The 16,760-nt window shown below is 43.0% G+C and overlaps 1 protein-coding gene across 2 annotated transcripts in view; it reads left to right on the forward strand.

Moving 5' to 3' along the window:
* The window catches only part of LOC146504814 (rap1 GTPase-GDP dissociation stimulator 1), a 28,933-nt gene extending 17,428 nt beyond the window's left edge, over positions 1-11,505 (forward strand). Inside the window, exons 9-14 of one of the 2 annotated variants that reach the window (XM_085181871.1) lie at positions 646-780; positions 914-1,039; positions 2,359-2,498; positions 2,606-2,732; positions 6,783-6,870; positions 9,537-11,505. In XM_085181871.1, coding sequence (XP_085037997.1) covers positions 646-780; positions 914-1,039; positions 2,359-2,498; positions 2,606-2,732; positions 6,783-6,870; positions 9,537-9,588 — 668 coding nt within the window. In that variant the 3' untranslated portion in view covers positions 9,589-11,505. Of the gene's footprint in view, positions 1-645; positions 781-913; positions 1,040-2,358; positions 2,499-2,605; positions 2,733-6,782; positions 6,912-9,536 lie in introns of both variants that reach the window. The other variant, XM_085181869.1, reaches the window with a different exon arrangement.
* Positions 11,506-16,760: the final 5,255 nt, after the last annotated feature.

Consider the following 16,760-nt stretch of genomic DNA (forward strand, 5'->3'; position numbering starts at 1 on the left):
TGTTCCCCTGATGCTGCTGGATAAACAGAAGCTCACTCAGGAACGAGGTCAGGGGGAAGCAGTTGTCTCCAACCCACTTCAACTTGCTTCCCCCTGCAGGTTGTTTTTATTGGTCACACACATGAACATTCATAAAGCTTGTTGCTGTATTACCTATGAGAAACTACTGTAACTGGTTACAAAGTGTGATTGTTTGTGCAAGCATGGTTATACAATGTGTGGTTACATGATGGGAGTGCAGCTCTCCCAGATTGTTGTTGGCAGAATCTGTTCTTCTCAAGGCTGCTTGTTCCTCTTATCAATGTCGAGCACGTAGTCATATATGTACGTTACCTCGATAGCAAACAGGAGCATTCTAGCTGTCTAAATGGCGACCTACAACACGTACATTAAATCTAACACAAGTCCTTCTTCTGCTGGCACAGAGACACAGCAGTTGTCGTCAGTTCTTCTACATGAATCATGTGTTTGAGACTGTGTGTATAATTTAGATTTTGTGTGAATTAGAGAAAATAATAACAAAATTAAAACTTTGCACCAATTCTTGCTTTACAAAGCAGAGAGAAAAGCCCCAAACGACCTTCATGTTGATGTTTGTTTGTTTTTGAGTAGTTGGGTTTTGAGGACTTGTTGCTTTTCTGTCAGACAGTAACTGTGTGAAGATGCTGGACCTCGGTGTGGTTCCTCACATCCTGACATTGTTGGAGCAGCACGTAGACGAAGGAGACGTATCTGTTCAACACGCTGGACTAAGCGCACTCAGGAATCTTGCCATTCCCGGTACAGGCTTCCACTGAAGTACATTTCATACATAAAACGATCCTGAATGTGTTTTGTCCTTAAAATCGATGTGAATTGATCAAGTAAACCTGAAACACTGAGAAAGTCGATAATGTGACGTGTGTGTTTCCAGCCACCAACAAAGTGCGGATGCTGGAGGACGGGGTGACTGACAGGATAAAGACGCTGCTGCGCTCTGACATGCCCCCAGTTCAGTTCAAACTGCTGGGTACTCTGCGCATGATGGTGGACGGACACGGTGAGCAAGACGCTTCAAATGCTTCAGTTTGGAAACAAGAGTTTAGTTTTGATGACATGTGCTAACTTTGATTCTTCCCTTTGGTAGAAGACCTCTTATCGACCATTAGGTACCAAACAGCACACAAACACACTGCTTATTTTTCCACAGTGTTTTTAAAGGAGGGAAACCTTCCTCCAAACGGACAGTTTAGAGGAAGGACGAATTAAAAACTGTATAATTAAAATATAATTTATTATATTTAAATAGTTAAAAATATAAAATGAATTAAAACAACCCTGGCCAGGGGACAACACAATAAAAATCAATACAACACAACATTAAAAGTCCTGTGGCGTCCGCCACTTCTTAGAGTCACTAAGAATTAAAAATCCAGTGAAGCGGTGCAGGAGGGAGACCCGGCGGCATCCTCGCCTTCCTCTCCGCGCTCTGCGCCCCGGTGCGCTAAAGAAAGGAAGGCAGCGGCAGTCACTACTCTTTTAGGCAGCTATAATACATTAAAGGGGACGAGTCAAAAGACTTACCCCGGGCGGGCAGAGCTCTCAACTCCGCCCGCCGTTTCTTTGTAACTGACAATCGGCACCGGCCCGTCCGCCGCCTCTAATTTCCCGCAGACGCGTAATCTGGCCTCCTGTTGCTGCAGCAGTCGAACCGCTCGCTCCCAGGTGTGATCAGGTTTATAATCAGGTAGGGGTGGAGTCTTTCCAGGACAAGTCGCCAATAAATACCATAAAAACATGCAATAAAACTCATAAAAATAAAGCAGTGTACAATATTAAAATATTAAAAAGGTAAAACACAGCAAAACATGCAGAGTAAAAAACCCTGGATAACTTGTCCCTTTCCACCTCGTGACATTTCTGCAACCTGCAAAAATAAAATATTGGGCTAACGTATGAATCCAGCAGATCCAGTGAAACAGCCGCGATGTGGTGTCAGGTCTGAGGGGATAACGAGTGCTCCGGGTTTCTGTATGGGACACACGTCTGAAACAGAAAGCCTGTTTAAAGAAATTAAATGAAAGTATGTAAACCTCCATCCAGGCCAAAAATTTGAAGGTATCAACGAGGCCATCATCAACACAACCCTGAGCAACAAAGGAAAAGCACCTCGCCAAGTCAAACACCCGACGTTAATTCAGCAGAAATGTTGTGCGAGGATCAAAATGACATTTCATATGAGGAGACCCACCAAAATGTCGTGCTTCACTCAGATTAATGTAATACACAGTACATCTTTTCCCCCCATGTACAGCTGGCAGTCTTTATTAATCGTAGTCAAAACAAACGTCTTCTGCCCTCTGCTACACTGTGTGTCAGAGGAAGCTGCGTTAGTGCTGGGGAGAGATGCCGACCTGCTCGATCGGATCATGGAGTGGTGCGAAGCCAAAGATCACGCAGGAGTCCGAGGAGAAGCCAGTCGCCTGCTGGCTGCTCTCATCAGACACAGTCAGAACTCTGTGAGTCAGATTATTCACCTGGGAATGTTTCTCTGTTTGTGTTGGTTATCAAACTCACTGATGTTCACTTATTATCTTATGATCGGCTGATTTTCTCTCTTCAACAGGAAGTTGTCCGTGAGGTAGCCAGAGCCAATGGAATTCGGCATCTCATTTCTATGGCATCGAGTGAACATGTCATCATGCAGAATGAAGCCCTGGTTGCCCTGGCAATTGCAAGTGCCATCGACATTGGTAAAGCAATTTCAAGTTCTTCGGCTGAATTTATCAGACAGTGTAGTTCTAGTGAGATCTCTCGAGCTTCACGAGTCTGCTGGGCCTGAAGTTTCTGATGGCCCGAGACGGCTCTGCAGCGCTTCTAGAAGGATCCAAAGTGTTACTACGAAGTGTTCTCCAGTTAGGAATGAACAATTACTCTGGAATATATTTGGGAACGTGGGCGTTCCAACACTGGCTTTGGTTAAAAAAATACAAACTATCAGACGCTAGTTTGGTCTCGTCTGGAAGTGACTTTGAATTATTTGGTGTATCAAAGGAAGAGCCTGGTACTCTATTAGCAGTGTTGGGACGGTTACTTTAAAATGTATTCCATTACAGATTACAGATTACATGTCCCAAAATGTATTCTGTAACGTATTCCGTTACGTTACTCAATGAGAGTAACGTATTCTGAATACTTTGGATTACTTAATATATTATCATGCTGTTTACAACTACATGAATGTACTATTGCTGTGATTTATTACTGTTACTGAAGGTCCGCGGCTCCGAACCGTAGTAAAGGGACCTCTGGCTAATACGGTGGGTTCTGTGTCGGCTCGTAGCTGAAAACTAGCTTTACTTTGTTGTCTGGGTCAACTTTGCTAGCAGAGACAGAGAGAGGCGTTGAAAGGCTGCTCCAACAGAACTTATTGTTTCAGAGGAAAACACGAACACGGTGTACAGTCGAGTCTTAATAGCTTACTTACAGCTGGGCTCGTCAGGCTCTCTTCTTGGCTGCAGTGGTTATTATTATATTTACATGCTTCCAGCTCCCGTTTCTGCTCGATGACAGCTCGTACTTTTCCTTTTTCTCCCTCCCTCGCTCACAGACACATAACGTGTATGGCAGTCCATTCTCCCTGCAGCACGGACTACACTGCCCATGATGCTACATTCTTTAGAGCTATACCTGTAGCATTCTGCCTGTTAGCTTAGCACAACAACAACAACAGGCGCTCTCTCACCCAGGAAACACAGAGAGAGAGAGCGTCACCCTGTAACCATGGCAACCGTAACGCTGCCGCCTGGAACAACAGAACGTAGCTGTCAAACAAAACCCAAACAGTCCTGACCCGCCACAATATGAAACAGGGAAGTACCGCCGTGTAATCCATTTATTTCAACAAAGTAACTGTATTCTAAATACCACCTTTTTAAACGGTAACTGTAACGGAATACAGTTACTCATATTTTGTATTTTAAATATGTAACGGCGGTACATGTATTCCGTTACTCCCCAACACTGACTGTTAGTGTTCACAACAAGTTGTAATTTGGTGTCTGTGGAGGTGAGTGACGTGTAGAGTATCACAGTGGTCGGGGTTCACAGAAATATGTTGTACATATAAATATACCTCATAATTGAAACGTCAGAACACTACCAGCCCAGGATTTAAAAACATTTTACCATAACCAGCAGGTTGTATGTTACACGCACACAGGTCCTCCACCTGATTCCCAGGATTGAGGATTCCTCTGGACAGAACTCATTCTTGGGATTTGTTGGAGCCACTCGCCCAGTTTGGCGGTCACTGCCCTGAGAGCAGGAACCACAGCTACATTCACCCTCCACATCGTCTCGAGCCCCTCTGTGGTGTTTCTCCAGCTTCTTGTGTTCCTTTTTCCTGATGTGCTGTACCCATCTTCCTCCGCCTCTGGTTGGTCAGCCATCACCAGTTTGTCCGTCTGTACCTGGAAATCCCACAGTATCTTAGCTTGTCAATCAAAACCAGGGGGCGTGTCCCATTGTGACCTGAGGATCTCCAGGCCATATTCAGCACAGATGTTTCTGTACACTATGGTTATGGCGTTCCATGTACGCCTGCTAGCATCTTGCACCCTGCACAGGGGCATCTTTACACTGGGGTCTCGCCTGGTGTGATAGACCCCAGCCTCTGTGGATCTAGTGCTCAGGGCTGCTATGATTAGTGCCTCTGTGCTGCTTTTCAAACCATATTTTGCTGCCTTCTAAAGTTTTTTCTGGATGTACTAAATCTTTAATGCTCTTGAAACTGTAATTTCTGTTTGACATCCTTTACAACTTTAACGGCGCGACCACTGCTAATCAACACACCATGAAGGCTCCTGACTTTGTTTTGAGCCTGTCCGTCAGTTTGTTCTGTCCTCAGGCCATGGCTGTCTGAGCTCTCCCACCATACTCACAGTTATAGTATATAACTGCAGTCTTCTTAAGTTCTAGTGGGCCGTCTGCTCCAGAGCAGGATGATGCTTTTGCATCCGTGGCTACTGGATGCCCCTCGCTCAGCCCAATGATAATGGGGACCGTTTGGACAATGAAGATGGGATGCTGGTCCAATTTCACTCCTCAACATGCTCCTCCTTCTCATGGCCTGCTCAGCACCGGATTGGCTGCCACAGCTGTGTCACCCCCGGACTTTCTCGCCACTTCAACACTCCTCCAGGCTGCCTGGCTCCAGCACAGACCATCTCTCTCCTCCAGAAACCAGGCTGTAGCAGACGCACGGCAGACCTGACCACTACACTTTTAAACACTTTTAAACGCTGATCTTTATTCTCAGTTGTCGTTTCTTTTGCACTCGGCTGCAGCTTTTCAGCTGCCAGCCACACATGCACAACAACAACTACCCAGGCGTGATGGAGAGGAGGCGTGATGAGCTGCTGCAGCTCCATTGTGTCAGCTTCCCTGCAGCGGCGCCACAGACCTGCCGCACAGGCATTGCCGCTTTTCTCTGCCAGGTACTATTACTATTGTCGCTGCTGCCACAGCTGCATCTTGGAGCTCACATGCGGTCATGCCCCTGAACTGCTCATCATCGACCGCCTCAAGGCCGATTCTACCCACGTCTATGGTTCAACACTTGGCGATGCTTGGCGGCCGTACCTTTTGCTATCCTGGGGCCTGTGTGAAGGATGTTACTCTGACTGCTCTTCAGCTGTTGACCACCTGCACACTTGGTTCAAGCGTACTGCAGGAATGAAAACATTGCCTATGTGGACAATTTCACATCATTCCTCAAACAGTTTGTTGTATATTGTAATCTATCAACTCCCAAATCCTGCAATAATTTCTTAAATGAATTCTACTTTTATCTGTTATTGTTCATTTGGATAAAAGCTGACTTTACTTTACATATTCATGATGCCTCTAACTGCACCACCACAGAATTTCTCAACATTGCAAAGGCAGTTAATTTAGTGCAACATGTGGTGGCCACACACTGGATACAGTTTCTACTTTTGCCTTATCTATAAACACTTTGATCACGTCTGATCACAAATGTGTAATGTTTGACACCGTTCAGCATCCAGCGTTGTCTTCCCAGAGAACAACTATTACACCTTGCATCTTTAATGAGCACTCAGCAGCTCAGTTTCCTGCTCTGACCTTACTGCATCAACAACTACCTTTTCAGATATCAGTGACTTAATTAATTGGTTGAATAATGCATGCTCACCAATTCTGCATCGTGTCAGACTGTTAAAAGTCAGATTAGTCCAAGTTACAAATTCTTCCCCCTGGATCAGCGATCATATTCGCCACCAAAGAGGAGCGTCCAGAAAATCTGAATGTAAGTGGAAAAAGACTAATTTCCATGTTAACTATCTCCTTATGATGGAGTTATCAGTCACACTCAACCAGCTCATCTAAGGCCACGTACACAGGAGTTTTTCTGAAAATGGAGATTTTCAGTTTTTGTTTAGTTTTTTTAAATCCCGTCCACACGTGCAGTTTTGAAAAAACATCTCCATCCACATGTAAACGCTAAAGTCAAACGCTCATGCCAGATCCTAACTGTGTGAAATGTTAGCCAATCAGATGTCTAGAAGCCTGGGCGGGATCCTGGCTCCCCCTTAGAGAGAGAGAGGTGCCACCGAGCGCTGGTTCCACAGATCAGCACACAATACATCACAATAATGACCTGTTGCAATTTAGCAAAATACAAGATGTTTGACAAATCAAGAGATATGATGTCAATGCTGAGTAGAGATGATGCACATCAAAGAATATATGTTTACCTATTTTTGCATGTCTGTAAACAGAGTCTGTGAAGGATCCGTTTCGGGAGGCAGACCTGTTGCCCATGCTGAAGAAGATGTTGGAGGATCCTGTGGGAGCGGTCGAGGTCAAGTTCAGTGCTTTAGGTCTCATTTGCAGCCTGGCTAACTCCAGTATGTGTCCGATTTTAATGCAACACATAGAAATTGCAGTAATTCTGTCCAGTGGATGTAGAATGATAAAGCTGTGATGTCAGAGTCAGAGCCACAAAAATGCAACAAGCAAACCTAGCTGGAAGTAAATGATGTGCACCTTCTAGCTTACAGCTCAGCGTCACAGAGATGAAACCACAGCAGGCAGGTTACAGGAAGTATGAAATATGGAGACCCTAAGAAAAAAATAAAATCAAAGATTCAGCAGCACCGAGTCCTGTTGCTCTTAAGTCTACGTTCACCTGTTTAGCCGGAGTGCGGCGGCTGCTGCTCGCTCAGATTTGAAGTTTAAGTTTTCTTCCCACGCAGAGTGAACAGCGGACGCTGATGTTTTTGTCACTTTTTACAGAATAAAACTTAAGTGATGTCAGCACGTCCACGCTGTAAACGCTGCACGGTCGCACTCTCTCCATCGCTCCATGGTATCCGTTGTTGATCTGCACGTCTGTTGCTGCCACAGACGCCGCTCGCTCGTCATTGTCATGAGACGCTCTCACTAACAAAATCACGCTTTAGTAACGCAGCGTGCTCACGAGAAAGTAACAGGAATATATAATTACTTTTTTACAATAGTGATTCTTTACTTCACTCATTACTTGAAAAAAGTAATTGGATTACAGTAACACGGTACTTGTGTTGCTGATCAACCTCAGGAGACACTGAGCAGGAAGCACAAGGAAACCAGAGCGAGGAGATACAAAGTAGGGCTGGGTTTTTATAATCGATTTATCGATTAAAATCGATTCTGGCTTGGATAACGTGAAATCGATTCAGTGAAATCGATTCATTAAAATCCTGAATCGATTTTTTTAATATAAATTTATTTTGCCCAAAATGCCAGAATCTCAGGTTAAACCTCACAAAATTTCAACAACCACCCAACAGCTGAGACAGTAAATGAGAGCAGGAACACGGATTCTGCACAAAGACTTAAACACACAGCGCCGACGGATCAGAATCAGTCAGATGTTGCCTTTCTCACGGTCGGGGCTGAAAGCCGACAGCTCGCTGATTCTGATGTTTCGGCGCTTTGTGTTCACGCCCTTTTTGCGCTGATTCTAAAGCTGTTAGTTTGATGTCTCTCCAAACAGTATTGACTGAACCAGCAGCAAAAGAAGATCCAAACTACGCTTCACATAAACATCGTCATGAACTCACTCTGACTTTTACTGTTTTCCTTCCAACACAATAAAATCACACTTCATGCACAGCTCTCTCTCTCTCTCTCTCTCTCTCTCTCTCTCTCTCTCTCTCTCTCTCTCTCTCTCTCTCTCTCTCTCTCTCTCTCTTCAAGAACAGTTTCCCGTCTAAAAATCTGTTTTCTGCATTATTCGCTTGCTTGTTACGCACAAATCTACCGTTGTTTACAGCCTGTCGGCCGATGTTTTTTTTTTTTTTTTGTTTTACTTACTTCCGAAAAGAAAACCTAATTTCTGTCGTTCAATATTGAACAAATTTAAACTTTTTAAAATTATACAAAATGCAAAACGCCGTGTCTGTAATAAAACCGCTGTAACTTCAGAGGTAATGTTCATAAGTTGATTAATGGTTTTCTTTCGTTTTTGATCTACTGCAGAATATTTTTATAAAATCCAGAACAGGAAAATCACCTTCATGTTTTTCTGTGTTTTATCTTCAGCTGCTTTGACACAAAGGCCTCTGCTGTGATGCTCACACCTTTGATAAAGTCTTGGTGTGTCAGCTTCCTTTTTATAGATACAGAAATATGTAAATGTGCTGATCTGAATTATAATATTTCTGACTGTCAAAATTTCCCAGATTCTAATCGAATTAAATCGAATCGGAATTGAATCGATTCTAGAAATCAATGACGATACCCAGCCCTAATACAAAGCTATGTGGGACAACAATGGACAAGGGGAGACTGAGACAGTCCAAGAGGGACGTGTAACCAGAGAGGAAATATAGTTGAAGGCAAATAACACAAAGAGAAAGTAATTATAAACAAAGTCATGATTAATTTAACAGAAGACTTAAATAACAAGACTAGAAAATAAACCATGAAGAATCCTAATGAAGACAAAACCTTCAGCCCCAGGGACCATGACAACATCACAAGTGTCCCTCAGTTCTGTGTTTCAGACAGCGATGTTAAGAGTAACAGGACATGAAGGCTGCAAATTTCGCACAATTAAAAATGATTATATTAGATATTAGCTTTTGTGTTTACTTTGACATTTAATGCCAAGTTTGGTGCAACTGATGTTGTGTAAAGTTGTTTTGGTTGCATAGCCTAAACGTGTTTTTCAGCCCTGAAATGTTTGTGTGGCTACCTCGTGCACTTAAACGGTGGAAAAATAAAGACAATTTAAGAAGCAGAGTTTTCATGCATCCTCAGGTATTTCAGAGACTTTTTGGCAGCGTTATTGTAGAAAAATCGCTGATTCTTAGGGAGCCATGTTTGAGCGTGTCACAGATTCTCCTGGTTTAGGACTCAGGTGTGTAATGTATTCAAACTGAGCTCTAAAGAGCACAAAATCTACTGCACACCCACTGATGATCAGAGAATATGGTGCAGTACATCTGCATAATTTGATCTTTTCTTTCTCTTCTTGTGTGCTCTAGGTGTCATGAAGGAGGAGTTGAACTCTGCGAACATGAAGGAAAGCATCAGTAAACTCACAGATCACAGCAGCAGTAAACTTGCCTCTCAGGCCAGCTCCATACTCACCATCCTGGGTGACACCAGCTAAACCAGCATCCTGCAGCAACAGGGGACCCATCAGCTGTATGGATTTATCGAGCTTATTCAGTGGCATACTTAAACGACGATATTTTACTGCACAAATATTGCAAAGTATTGAACTGGCTTCTTGTCACCTGTTCTGTAAAAATTAAGGGTGTGTGCATGTGTGGCAGGCAGCAGATTATAGGAGTCTTTGAGTTACGTGTTTGATTTGCTCCTCTGTTTAAAAGAAGCAACATTATCTTTACGCTGCACAGTTCAGACATCATCTAAGCTCATTTATTTAGGTTTTCCTGTGAGTAGTAACGAGACGTATCAGCGCAGCCTCGGGTGTATTTGCAGCGTGTGCTGCTGCACATTTATGAATCAGATGGTCTGCGATGAGTCTGCATGTGGGGCTCAAAGGTAACAACTGATGAATAGCCACAGAAAAAGTATCCAGTACCATGACTAGCAACATTGTAGACATTTCTCAAAGATAGCAGAAAGAAAGGGTAAGAGGTAAAGTTACCTGGAGAACACACGTTAGGTTAAGTTTTACAGTATTCTGGACCAAAGTGGGCGGATGGAGAAATTTACTAAGAGCCACCTGATGGAGGCGCATGTGCACAGGTGTGGGGGGCACACAAAATAAAACCTCAGTGCTAATATCTGTAACTTCAGTACCAGGTCATTGGCAAAGATTTTATTATAATATATGTTAATGTTCTATAAAGTGTTATTGAATATTACTGAACGTGAGCATCACAGTGGTGCAGTGGAAGCTCTTTCTGTGTTGTGATTCCAGGCTTGTAATCTAATCCAAGTGCTGCACAGGAAGCAGGATGTCAGTAAACGGTACAAATAATAAGTAATAATGTAGAAATGATCATATTAAATGCACTGGGAAAAATGAGACAATAAACTGGAACTAGTCTGAAGAGGAATGTCTTTGGGTGAACAAAAACCAAGTATTTAATTCTCAAAATTAATGGTAAATTACAAGAGAAAGATGAACAGATGAGGCTTTGAGCTGCTGACAGTGCTGGTTAGGGCGGGAAGTGAAACATGCTCAGACTGAGGAAACACACCAGTGAAGAGCAGAACTCATCAGAGTGCATTTGTGTTATTGAGGCCTTGACAGCCTCCTGATATTTGTTAAAATTTCCTAAGACTCTGCAAGCTCTCCTGCACTGAGTGCCCTTCGTTTAAGGCGGTATGACCTCACAGGACAGCAGTGCAGACAGCGTTAAACGAATGTAGAGATAGAGCTTCACACTTCACACGCCAGCTGATCAACAATGTTCAATTTGATTAGGGAAGAGAGTGCAGCATGCTTGCGACTCTTACTTCAGCAACATTGATTTTAACAGGCTGGCACGTGGTGAGAGGAAGTAGCATCCTCAGCGTTGCATATACACACAGTCTCAGCTCGTGTGCTGGTGAGCACTAAAGGGGAACAATCATAAAATCACCAAGAATGAAAAAAGTCAGGTAAAGATTTCAGTGAGAAAGCCAAGAAAACCTTTGTGGGCTCTTTTAGAAGCTTCTGAACAGGGAATGGTAATTCCTCAACAGGTCGACCAGCCAGCTTTGCCAAGTATGGAGAGTGGGAATCCTGCTGTTAGATAACGGCCACTTCTAATGTGGCCATAGGTCGTGTTGTGTGTCTCTGTGTGTTAGCCCTGCGATAGACTGGTGACCTGTTCAGGTGGACCCCGCTTCTCAACCACGGCCCTAAATTGGATAAGCATTAGACAATGGATGGATAGGATGTTACTGAATATGCAGCCAGAATATTTTACCAAACAAACCTTTTTCTCAGTATCCCAAAGGTAGAGAAGTGACGTGTGCTCTTCCTGAGTGTTTGGATCTCTGATTAAAAGAAACTGACGATATCCAGGAACTTTTTTTGCCGGTGATATGAAGTGTGATGATTCTGAAGCAATATTGTTGTTTTATTTTAATCACTCCAGTAACAAAACGACCTACTGGATACGATTGTGATGTACAAGTGAATGTGCAATGCTCTGGTTTGTCTGTGTTGTGGCAGGTGAGGTGATGTTTCTATTTATTTTCTGATAGGTTGAAGATGACACAGATTACGTTTTGTAATAAGCCTATCAGCTACTATCAAACCACTTCAAACCAGGCGGTCTGTAAATCACCAGTGATATTCTGATGAGTGGGCTCAAACATTAAAAGGCTGTTCATAAACTTGCTTTATGGCATATACTCTTCCAATAAGAACTGCAACAGATGTGAATGATGAACATACAAATAACAGCAACAAAGGAAGAGCCTGAGAACATCTGGGTATGAGGTGTGTGTTTCTGAAAGATCACGTGTGTCTACTCAATACAGTTTTATTTATATAGCACCAACTGAGTTGCCTCAAGGCGCTTTACATCGTAAGTTAAAGACCCAGATGAACATGTCTCGATGCATCGAAGTAAGGATAGTTGATTGTGTTCCTCTGGACGAATCATTTTTTGTTAGTCGGAGAAACTCATCCAGGTGACGTCTTCAGTCTCAGCTGACTGCAGGTTTTCTTATAAACAGCAACATTTGTATAATGACTGAAACCAGCACCACCGATGAACAATGGGCTGTGAGGTCACTGATCGAAGACCATGAGTACCATCACAGAGAGTTGGGGAATGTCTGCAATCACAGCATTGTAAGATGGTGACAGATGTCTGTGAAGGTTCTCAGTCGTCCAGGTTATCGTAGTCCAAACGTCTGGACTTCTTAAAGTTTCTTGAAGACGAAGTCCAGATGCTTTTCTTTCCAAGCTCCTTATAGGGACACATGTACCCTTGATGGTCTTTCCCTTTTCACATAAATGTCCTCCTTGATTGTCTGTGAAGGTTCTCAGTCATCCAGGTCATCATAGTCAAAGGAGCTTGCAAAGAAAAGCGTCTGGACTTCTTTAAGTTACTTGAAGACGTTTCACCTCTCATCCGAGAAGCTTCTTCAGTTCTAAGGTTATTGGGATCCACACCCAGTTTCACACCTTGGCTCAGGCGATTAGAGGATCATCAGGGGGTCCTTTTGTCCCTCTGTGGGGGGAAACTCCCACTAGGTTTAAATCTGGGACTCTCCACCATTTGACCTTAGAACTGAAGAAGCTTCTCGGATGAAGGTGAAACGTCTTCAAGCAACTTAAAGAAGTCCAGACGCTTTTCTTTCCAAGCTCCTTTGTCCTCCTTGATTCCTCGCTCAAACCAGCGTTCCTCCCTGTCCACTTCCTGGTCCTCATGGTCTTTGATGACCATGGCAAAACTATACCAGGACATTTAATGTTGGTTTTTCTTTGAATTTTGTTTGTGTTATGTCACAGTGCTGGCTGAAGAACTTAACATATTTAGGATTGCAGTCATGTTGTCTGACTTATAGAAAAGCTCTACGATTGAAGACTTCATAGTGGTCATGTCATGTTTTTGTAACTAGAAAAATGAGAATAATAAAGGTAGCATAAAGACTTTCCCGGAGCACAATGGGAACGTTGGGAATCAGCAACACAGCTCTAGTATCGTCTGCCAATGCTAACACCACTCAGTGTTACAGAAACATTTATATATAGTTAAATAAAAGATCCAAATCATTTTATTTCAAATGGATGCATTTGTAGAATAAAACAAATACACAACAAATGATCTGCCTGTTGGACAAAGTCAATGTTATGCATTCTTGTAGGGTCGACCTTACAATATAAAGTACCTTGAGGCGACTGTTGTTGTGATTTGGCGCCTGTCTAAATGAATTTACTCTCATCCATGTTTTGAATTTTACAGATTACTCAACAGACAAATGGGGCTCAAGCATAATAGCAATATCCATACCTACACTTCATTTTAAAGGAAGCACAATGTGAAGAAGGTATTCGTTACACTGCACTTTTTAACATTTGTATATAAACTAAATCATTCTTACGTAGTAGCAACACTTTTTCAGTGTGCATCTGTCGCTGGATCATTTTGGGGACGTGGCTAGCATGTGTGTCTGTACAACATAAAGTGAATAATGTGCTGATGGGCGTGAAGCACACTTTTGCTGTGATGTTTAATATAATATTTGTGTGAAAGTATGTTCTGGATGTAACTACAACTCACTCAACATTCGTGAACAGATCTGTATTTATAGGGAGGGCATTTTTTGGCCTTTTAGAAGCTTTGTTCTAGAGTGAAAACAATAAAGTTATACAGTGTCTTCCTCTATTCTGTTTCTACGATGTAATTTTTTTCAGTCATATTATGGGTTTTAGGCAAAACAACAACAACAAAAACACACGTAAAATTCTTTAAAAATCTGAAATCTAAGAAAATATCAGAAGTGAAAACTGAACAGAAACAACTCTTTGGCTGGTGTGAAATGACCTGTGTTTCTGAAGAGGTCAGCCAGAACATGTGTCACACTGAACATACAGATCTATACATACACTGCTTTCATCTATGGCTAAGCACGTTGTCACAGCAACAGTTGACTCAAGGCGCTTCACATTCCAATGGTTGCATCCTGAGAAACTGAGGGTTCATCATCTAACCCACAGGCGGCGAACTCCAGGCCGCGAGGGCCGATGTCCTGCAGGTTTGAGATGTGTCCTTGATCCAACACAGCTGATTTAAATGGCTAAATCACCTCAACAGCTGTGTCCCAATTCAGTGGCCGTATCCCAATTCAGGGTCTGCAGCCTTAAAGGCCGCATTTTAAGGCCGATTACGTCACAGCGACGCGACGAAGGCTGTCCCAATTCGAAGGCTGCTCGAAATGCGGCCCTCAAATGAGTCCTTCATTTCCCTGAATTTTAAGGATGTGGCGGTGTAGACTTCGTGTCCCAACATATCCCAGAATGCATAGCGCGGCGGTGGGTGTGGATAATTTTGCCGGAAAAAAAAAAAAAAAAAACGGCAGATGAGGGGCGCCCGAAGAGTAAACTTTAAGTAAGTACTGAATATTATGTCACTTATTTATGTGCAAATGTTTAATAACAAAGAACATTAAACATTACTGTTGGTCACATGTCGACAAAGTTATGTGACATTAGTGACGTTTGTACTAACTTGGTTTTAAAGCCTTTGCTTTAAAATATACGGCGTTCAATAGCTGAGCTTAATCAGAGAATGATCAAAGCTCATGTAGAAACAAACAAACAAATGAACAAAAGATTTTCTCCTTCATTTCTGTCAAACAAAGCTGTATGAAACGTTTCCAGCTGTTAGTATCATGGTTGCTAGGCAACCTGGGCAGCGCGACGGAGGCTAGACCGTCCCATTTCACAAGCCTCGCACTTCCGGCCTTAGCGGTCATTAAGTACGCGGCCCTTGTGGACCGTTAAGGCTGCAGACCCTGAATTGGGATACATCCAGGGTCTGCACGCTTGAAGTACGCGCACTACGCGTACTACGTACGGTGCGTACTCTAAGTACGAGAAGTGCAGAAGTGAGAGGCTTGTGAAATGGGACGGTCTAGCCTTCGTCGCGCTGTTCAGGTTGCCTAGCAACCATGATACTAACCGCGAGAAACGTTACATACAGCTTTGTGTGACAGAAATGAAGGAGAAAAATGTTTTGTTGGTCAATCATTGTTGTCATAACATCACTTTGATTAGTTGAGTATCTGAGGCTGAGACCACAGGACTGTAAAACATGATTCAAGGGCTTCATTTCTGTACTGAACAGTCATTACAAGATCAGTGAATAAATAATAATTAGCTAATGTTGTTCATGAGACTAAAGTCATCTCACTGTGGTAATGTAAATATAATATGGCCAATATTATAGTATTGTCAGATTATTATGATAGATAGATCTATCTATGGCTTTAAAACCAAGTTAACGCTGAAAGTACAAACATCACTAATGTCACACAACTCTGCCGACATGTGGTCAACAGCAATGTTTTAATGTTCTTCGTTATTAAACATTCGCACATGAATAAGTGATGTCATATTCAGTACTTACTTTTGACAGTTCACTCTTCGGCCGCTCCCTTCTGCCGTATTTTGCGGCAAAATTATCCACACCCACCGCCGCGCTATGAATTGTGGGATATATGGGACCACGAAGCGTGCACCGGACCACGCTTGATATTTGGGGAAATCGACGGCGCATTTGGAGAACGCATTTGAAGTACACTTCGAATTGGGACAGCCGTCGTCGCGTGGCGGTGACGTAATCACACTTAAAATGCGTACTTCAAGCGTGCAGACCCTGAAATGGGACACAGCCAACATGTCTTGAAGTTCTCCAGAGGCCTGCTAATGAACTAATCATGTGATTCAGGTGTGTTGACCCAGGGTGAGATCTAAAACCTGCAGGATGCGGCCCTCAAGGCCTGGAGTTCGACAACCCTCCAACCCAAGGACACAAAATACAGACTGGAGAAGCAAGGGATCAAGCTTTCAGCTTTCCAATAGTAAATGATATGCACTAACTCTTGAGCCACAGCCAGCCTAAACTGTACTGACTTAAGGGGCTTTATATTATAACATAAAGACCCTACAATAATGCGGAAAAACCCCAACAATCAGATGACCATCTATGAGCAAGCACTCGGCAACAGTAGGAAGAAAAAACTGCCTTTTAACAGGAAGAAACCTCTGGCAGAATTAGGCTCAGGGAGAGGGAACCATCTGCCATGACTGGTGAGAGGACGACGACCCGGACAACGACCAGGACAACGACCAGGACAACGACCCATTGTGGAAGAGAGCCAGAGGTTAATAAGAACCAATGATGAAATCCAAAGTGGTGTAAATGGACTGGTTTTAATATATAGTGCTTTTCTACTCTGCCTGAGCACTCAACACTACAAACATGCCATATTCACCCATTGATACCAACATATTTATGTGTACAAGTTCTTTCTGTCTAACACATTGGTTAGCGACTTCAGCATTCTGCCCTCCACTTGGAGGTCTATACATTCTGCCCAAGTGTCCTTGGGCAGAATGTATAGACCTCCAAGTTTTGTATAGACCTCCGAGCTATACAAAACTTAGCAGCCAGACTACTAACTCGCTCTACCAAGCGTGTTCACATCACTCCCATCTTATATTCTTTACATTGGCTCCCAATAGAGTTTAGAATTCGCTTTAAAATTCTTGTTTTAACATACAGAGC

Source organism: Neolamprologus multifasciatus, chromosome 13, assembly GCF_963576455.1.
Source record: "Neolamprologus multifasciatus chromosome 13, fNeoMul1.2, whole genome shotgun sequence".
Lineage (NCBI taxonomy): Eukaryota > Metazoa > Chordata > Actinopteri > Cichliformes > Cichlidae > Neolamprologus > Neolamprologus multifasciatus.